General features: G+C 41.3%; 1 protein-coding gene across 2 annotated transcripts; it reads left to right on the top strand.

The window, feature by feature from the left end:
- Window positions 1–364: 364 nt before the first annotated feature.
- Window positions 365–5,933, top strand: PPDPFL (pancreatic progenitor cell differentiation and proliferation factor like). Of its 2 annotated transcripts, XM_073331235.1 has the most exons (5): window positions 365–670; window positions 1,244–1,348; window positions 2,795–2,887; window positions 2,977–3,076; window positions 3,977–5,933. In XM_073331235.1, exons 2-5 carry the CDS (start codon window positions 1,294–1,296, stop codon window positions 3,987–3,989), a joined length of 261 nt encoding a protein of 86 aa, XP_073187336.1. In that variant the 5' UTR covers window positions 365–670; window positions 1,244–1,293; the 3' UTR covers window positions 3,990–5,933. The 2 variants fall into 2 exon arrangements, with proteins under 2 accessions (XP_073187336.1, XP_073187338.1); XM_073331237.1 differs by lacking the exon at window positions 365–670 and having other exon boundaries at window positions 681–1,348.
- Window positions 5,934–7,266: the final 1,333 nt, after the last annotated feature.

Here is a 7,266-nt window from a genome sequence, read left to right as displayed (position 1 = left end):
AGTGATTGTGCGGGAAGGGTCTCCTCTTCCAACCAGGGAGGGGGAAAAGGAAGGAATGAAGGGGTGGCTCCCCTGTCTCCACCCTCCCTCCCTCCGTGCCGGGAACCACCTGCTGTAAGAGGTGTGCGCCCCCCAAACCCTGCCCAACCCCACTCCTTGCAGCACTTCCACAGCTGCAAGGACTGGGGGGGAGGGGGAGACTGTCCCTCAGCAACCCTCTCTCCTGCTAGGGCCGAGCCCTCTGCGCCCCGCGCTCACACAGGCCGGGGCAGCGCAGCGCAGCGCAGCTAAGCTCCCTAGTGCCCTTAGTGGGACGTTCCCAGCCCGGGCAGCACGCGCTCCGCCCCGGCTCCTCAGCTGGGCAGCACGTGCGCATGCCCACCCCCTGCCCAGCGCCGGGATGTCACGCCGCCCGCCTGGCCCGGGCCGGGGTTGAGTCAGGTCACCGGGTCAGGGGAGGTGCCCCGCCGCTAGGGTTTCAGTCGCGCGCCTGGGCTCCTCTATATACAGCCGCCTCGCGCTTCCGGGCCACTCAGCGCGCGCGCGCGGAGCCAGAGGGGCGCTTGATGCTGGGGAGGGCTCGCGTGTGCATCCGGAGCCCCGTCCCGTTTGCTGGCTGGGCGGCAGCGCTGCAGAGGGGGAAGCCTTTCTGGGAGCGTGGGCCATCCAGGTAAGGGGAGCAGGATTTCTTCTTCTGCAGAGGCAGCGGGGAGCGTGGCTGGGGGCTTACGGTCAGAGCAGCCCGGGCGGGCAAGTGGGGCAATTTGCCTGAAGCCCCGGGCCAATATACTATACTATACTATAGTATTGCAACTTTTTTTTATGGACGGGGCCCCCGAAATTGCTTTGCCCCGACCCCCCTGAATCCTCTGGGCCGCAATGCTTACGGTTGCTTTGCACAAGCCGCCAGGATAGCTGCTGGGGCGTTAAGTTGGGTTACCCAGTGAGTGCTGTTGGTGCTCCTTAGAAGTCTGATGCGTTGCAGATTGGGAAGGACCTGCAAGCGTTTTCTGGCCTTATACGTTTAAGGTTTTTTGGGGCCATATTTTCCCCTTCCCTTACACTGGTATAAATCTGAAGTTTATTTAATTAAAATCTGCTGAGTTTCATCAAGGTTAGAATTAGCCGAAAGATCAGAAGGGCCCCAATAAAGGTGTTGCCCCGCACCTTGGTGCGAAAGACACTTTACACTGGAGATCATTATTGTCAACATATTTATTTTTTTTCTGTTGCTCTCCTGCAGATTGTTCTGAGCCAGTCTGCTTGACTTTTGCCCCAGTCCGTGCCTTTACTATGGCATCTGTGCCTTCAGCTGGCTGCCTCCTGGCCAAGAATCAGTACTACAGAAGTAAGGTGTTTACAAAAAAAAAAAAAAATCTTCAAACAAAACCTGGTGCATGTTTCCTGTTTCGTGGCAATTTCTTCTTGTTTATGAAGGAAAGAGTTACATGGCTGAAAATCCTCCATTCTTTGGATAGGAAACATCTCAAAACTGATGCTGATTCTGAAAAAAATTTCAACACCTGTCTATACAGTGTTTAAATCACTTCTGAGGGTTTTGTAGGTTTGAGGACTGTTCTATTTATTTTGTTATTGTCTACGGAGGCGGGGGGATAATCTTAATTTTTAGGGGGCTTGTATATTTCTGTGACGTAGTCTCCTACTTCTCCTTCCTCATATTAAGGGGAAAGACTTTTTCTTCTCATGAGGCATGTGTAACTTGCATTTGACATTAATAAACATCAAAAGGAAGGATGTGTAATGAGTCTGTTGCAGGTCCCCCTCTTTGCCAATCCCTAGTGGATATGAGTTCTTACATTAGCCAACTGTAGAGTTTTACTTCTTTAGCTCAAGTTGTAGCAACTTTTGCTTTGAAATCTGGAGGTCCTTGGTAGGTCATTACATAAAATCTTATGGTTAACGCAGAGGACTAGGAATCAAGTGATTTGGCTTTTGTCTCTGTTCCAGACTTCCTTTGTGGGTGGGTCACTTAATGTCTCCATGCCTTTGTTTCCTCATCTATAAAACGGGGAAGTGCTACTTGCATGCCTCTCACAGGTAGTTGAGACAAAATGTTCTGATGCTTTGAGATTCTTGGATGACACACTGTAATGTAAAGCATTATTGGTATTAATTTTATTATGAAAGCATAAGGAGAAAAAAAGTTCTAGTATAATGTGTCTTATTTCTTATGTGCAGCGTTGTTGTAGCTCTGTTGGTCCTGGGATATAAGAGAGACCGTGTGGGTGAGGGAATATCTTTTATTGGACCAACTTCTGCTGGTGAGAGATAAGCTTTTGAGCTTACACAGAGCTCTTCTTCAGGTCTTTGGAAGCTTGTCTCCCTCAACAACAGACGTTGGTCCAATAAAAGATCCACCTTTTCTCTCCTATTAGTTATATCAAAGGTCAGTATTCTAGAACTGAATCTCTTGTATTAATAGCAATATATATGCCTGATCCTAAAATACATCTTGTGGCCTTAACTTTCATTTAGCTTCAGTGAAAGTTACACCAGCAGATTACGTGTCAGCATGCCTCTCTGGTGAGGAATAAGTGGTAGCAGTAGGTGAACTCGTAAAATATTTATCCTGCTGTCATGCAATGTCCATAGCGAAATGGGGATATAAAAATACTGGAAAATTAGGTTTACTTACATTTTTTTTTTTTTAATCTTTAGCTATACAGTGTCGTCTTTGAGGCATCGGGGGTCTGTAAAGTCTTGAAAAAATCTTTAGTGTGGAATTAATGTATATTCTGTAATTTGAGACCATTGCTTTGTTTTCTACACTCAGCTCGATTGAATTCTGAATCCAGTGTTTCATCAGGCAGTTCATCATTCTGTTCTGATCCTGTGAACTTCTCAGACCAGGAAAAAGCCCATCATGGTATTGCCTCTTTCTTTCAAACATACGTTTTTCTCATTTTTGGCACTTTGATTAAATGCCAATCACTGCCATTATGTCTCCTTTTGTAGGGTTACCTGAATTATTTGATAAATGCTGGTGGATAAAAAACTTTTTACACTCTGAAACATCTGCTTCTCCAAATATGAGTGGAAAAACATCGACCAGCAGGTAAGTCTTGCTTTTTGAATGATTGAGATAATTTACTTGTTTTATTTTTCTTCTTTACTTTTACTGATTGGAATACCCCTCTCTTTGCCCTGCCCTCCACATCAACTTTAGGAATACAATATCTTGGTATTGATTTAAGTGAAATATAGTGGAAATGCAAGGTCACAGCTGAATGCCTGTGGAAATTTCCAGTTGTTTCTTGTTAGTGAAGTTAGTCAAGTCCGTACAAAAGTTTACAGTAAGGAGAGAATAGTGACCTTAACTTTTCTTTACTTTTCTGATTGCTTGAAGTGATAAAGCAGTGGTTCTCAAACTTTTGTACTGGTGACCCCTTTCACACAGCAAGCCTTTGAGCCCTTATAAATTAAAACCACTTTTTTATATATTTAACACCATTATAAATGCTGGAGGCACAGTGGGGTTTGGGGTGGAGGCTGACAGCACACAAGGCCCCATGTAATAACCTAGCAACCCCCTGAGGAGTCCTGACTCCCAGTTTGAGCCAACTCCCAGTTTGAGAACCCCTGTGATAAAGCAATATTTTGTTTGTTGGTATGTTTGTAAGATAGTGCTTGGCTACCTAGCAAGGCTTAGAAAATGTACTGATATAGTGTCTTAGCTAGAGGCCATAGAGTACAGTACAATACATACAAATGTTAAAATCTATTCAGTTCAGTAAAATTAATACAATTTTTAAAAATACAAAAGATAAAAACTTAAGGTCAGCCATTCCCCTGGATCAGTTACACTTTAAAATCACAACCTCTAAAACAGTATACGCTTGGGTACCTAGATATCCATTTCCTCTTCACCCTAACTTAGTTGACTTAAATACATATTTCATAATTTTGTTTACACTGGATATTATCCTGTTAATAACTTGTCTTTATCTGTTTACAGTGTTGCAAGTTGACTTTACCTGCAGTAGTGATACGTATACAGACTACTCCTTTCTCTAAAGCTCAGGGTCTTTCAGATGGCTGCATTCAGCTGTGTGAAGAAAATACGCTGCTTGGAACTTCATTTCCACGCGAGAAATTAGAATTTCACAAAGATTTGTCAGTAGCTTAAAAGGAAATTAAATGGATTTAATATCCTAATGACTAACGCGCATCACTAGAAGAAATGACGGTAAAAAGTAAGATCAGCATAAAGTGGCCAGTGACTATCTAGGTTTTATTTCTGTAAGTTGAAAAGCTTCTGTGGACTGTCCGTGTTAAAATTTTTCAAGGGTGCTGTGACTTAAAACAGACAAGTTTGTGTTTTGAAATGTCTATTCAGTAAGTAGTATTTTTCCATAAGTTTACATTTTACTATATCAACTATGCTGACATCAAATGGATATAAACTAGTTTCAGGCGAACAGATTCCTGTTATATAATGGATCTGGCACATCTTTCCCAAATGCCCAGTATAGCAGTTACATACTGTTAAGAAGGAAGTTTACAGAACAGTTAATAGCTTTAATTGTGGAAAATCCTATTAAACAACAATCATAAGCTCTGTCCCCTTGTTATGGCTGAATATGGATTCTGACCTTAAATACAGGTGTGTAATTCTCATTCACATGCATGCACCTAAGTATTTGAGGGCAGAACATGAGGACTTGGTAAATAGTCTGACTTTCATGGATTTTGACCTTTTGATTTGCAGCCATACTTCACTTTTTTTATGCTACTCTTACTTGTTCTAGTGTTGGTTAAAGAGCCTCTTGTTTTGTATTAAGTGCTCTCTATAAACTAACCTTATTGGTTGTGAACTCTTTGACAGTTCCAACTCCTTAAATAATCACAATTCTGGTATTCACAATCATTTCTGTCCATTAAATATATTTTTACACTAATTATGGTTTCCCTTCTTAACATATCCCAAGCTGCTTAAATGAATTATTAATATAATCACTTAACTCAGTGATGAATTGAAGCCCTCTCTGGTGTGAAGTATGGTAGTTTAACAGTGCACAGTTCTACAACAGCAGTTATGTTTTGTGAGCAAAATTGCTTAGGTGCAGGGGGTATTGCAAATATTTGTCTTGAGCATTTCATATCCATAAGTTTCAGGACTATTTCTCTATGCAACTTTATGATGCATCAGGTCTGTTCAGGTCACTTACTGAATTTATCTGGTACATTTTTAAACTCTTCAGGTATTAAGTAACAATGTATTCTTTTAAAGTAAACATGTAAACTTTATCATGACATACAGATAGTGCTATAGATGTCCATGGCACTTGAGAAAATAATGAAGTAGTCCCATCCCCAGAACATTTATAATCTAGCTTGAGACAGTATACACAGGGTAGGTGAGAATAAGGATGAAGACAACTGTTAAAAGAAATAGTGTGTTGGAACTCTATTACATGAAATATAAGAAAAGCAATTTATCAATTTACTTGTTTAAAATGATTGCATGATTTGATCTTAGGATTATTTTTAAATGTATGTTATAAGCTACTCTATTTTTATACTAAAATTTTATATTAATAAAGTTTAATTATTATGAGGTCTGAAATGTTTCTTCTCTAATACAAAATGGTAGTCACTGTTGCATGTGAATTTGTGGCAAAAATCTACAAAATGACCATGAACAGAAATTAAAGAAGTCATCTTTCAAAGTAATTTTTGAAACAATCATAACAGGAATGTGAGAGGAAAGGAGGAGTTTAAATAAAGAAAGCAAAACCAGGAGGGGAAAATTGCTTTAATGTCTTAGTGAAAACAAAGTAAAAGAATATGGACTTGTAACTACAAGTTTTGAAGATGATCTTCTCCTAATTTGTCTTTTTCTTTTCACAAAATGTGTGCAGGAGTTGGAAGAGGAAGTTTGCCTACAACTGCTAGTAGCAAATATCCCCAATGGCCAGAGATGGGACACTAGGTGGGGAGGGCTCTGGAGTTATTACAGTGAATTCTTTCCCAGGTATCTGGCTGGTGGATCTTGCAGAGATGCTCAGGGCTAGCTGGTCATCATATGTGGGAGTAGGAAGGAATTTTTCCCCAGTTCAGATGAGCCGAGACCACACAGGGGAGAGGGGGTACACCTTCCTCTGCACTATGGGTCACTTGGTCAACATAAGAACGGCGATACTGGGTCAGACCAATGGTCCATCTAGCCCAGTATCCTGTCTTCCAACAGTGGCCCCTGCCAGATGCTTCAGAGGGAATGCACAGAACAGGGTAATTATCAAGTGATCCATCCCCTATTGTCTAGTCCCAGCTTCTGGCAGTCCGAGGCTAGGGACTCCTAGGGCATGGGGTTGCATCCCTGACCATCTTGGTTAGTAGCTATTCATGGAGGATGGGTCCATCTATTTATTTCTTTTTTTGAACCCAGCTATAGTTTTGGCCTTCGCAACATCACTGGCTACAAGTTCCACAAGTTGACTGCATTGTGTGAAGAAGTGCTTCCTTTTGTTTCTTTTAAACTAAAGCCTGTTGATTTCATTGGGTGACCCTTGGTGCTTGAGCTAGGTGAAGGTGTAAATAACACTTCCTTATTCAATTACTCCACATCACTCATGATTTTGTTAGACCTCTATCATATGCGCCCCTGCCTCTCCCCCGAGTCGTCTCTTTTTCCAAGCTGAAAAGTCTCAATTGTCTTAATCTTTTCTCATATGGAAGCTGTTCCATACCCTTAATCATTTTTGTTGGCCTTCTCTGTACCTTTACCATTTCTAATATATTTTTTTTGAGATGGGGAGAACCAGAACTGCACACAGTATTCCAGGTGTTGGCGTACCATGGTTTTATAGAGTGGGATTATATTTTCTGCTTTATTATCTATCCCTTAATGATTCCTAGCACTATTAGCTTTTTTTGACTGCTACTGCACATGGAATGGATGCTTTAAGAGAACTGTCAACAATGACTCCAAGATCTTTCTTGAGTGGTAACAGCTAATTTAGATCCCATCATTGTGTATGTATAGAGAGGATTATATTTTCCAAGGTGCATTAGTTTGTATTTATCAACATTGAATTTCATCTGCCATTTTGTTGCCCAGTTTTGTGAGATCCCTTTGTAACTCTTCACAGTCTGCTTTGGACATAACTATCTACAGTAATTTTGTATCATCTGCAAACTTTGCCACCTGATTGTTGATCCTTTTTTTCCAAATAATTTATGAATATATTGAACAGCACTGGTCCAAGTACAAATACCAGGGGGACACTGCTCTTTACCTCTCTT

This window comes from Lepidochelys kempii, chromosome 2 (genome assembly GCF_965140265.1).
Source record: "Lepidochelys kempii isolate rLepKem1 chromosome 2, rLepKem1.hap2, whole genome shotgun sequence".
Taxonomy (NCBI): Eukaryota; Metazoa; Chordata; order Testudines; family Cheloniidae; genus Lepidochelys; species Lepidochelys kempii.
Note: the sequence above shows the minus strand (reverse complement) of the source record. Positions and strands in the feature narration are given on the sequence as shown.

Excerpts from the sequence above, each read along its gene's own strand:
- PPDPFL (XM_073331235.1), top strand. The coding sequence starts at position 1,294 with ATGGCATCTGTGCCTTCAGCTGGCTGCCTCCTGGCCAAGAATCAGTAC. Across the intron at positions 1,349-2,794 it reads CAAGAATCAGTACTACAGAA|CTCGATTGAATTCTGAATCC; the intron begins GTAAGGTGTTTA and ends TTCTACACTCAG. Across the intron at positions 2,888-2,976 it reads CCAGGAAAAAGCCCATCATG|GGTTACCTGAATTATTTGAT; the intron begins GTATTGCCTCTT and ends CTCCTTTTGTAG.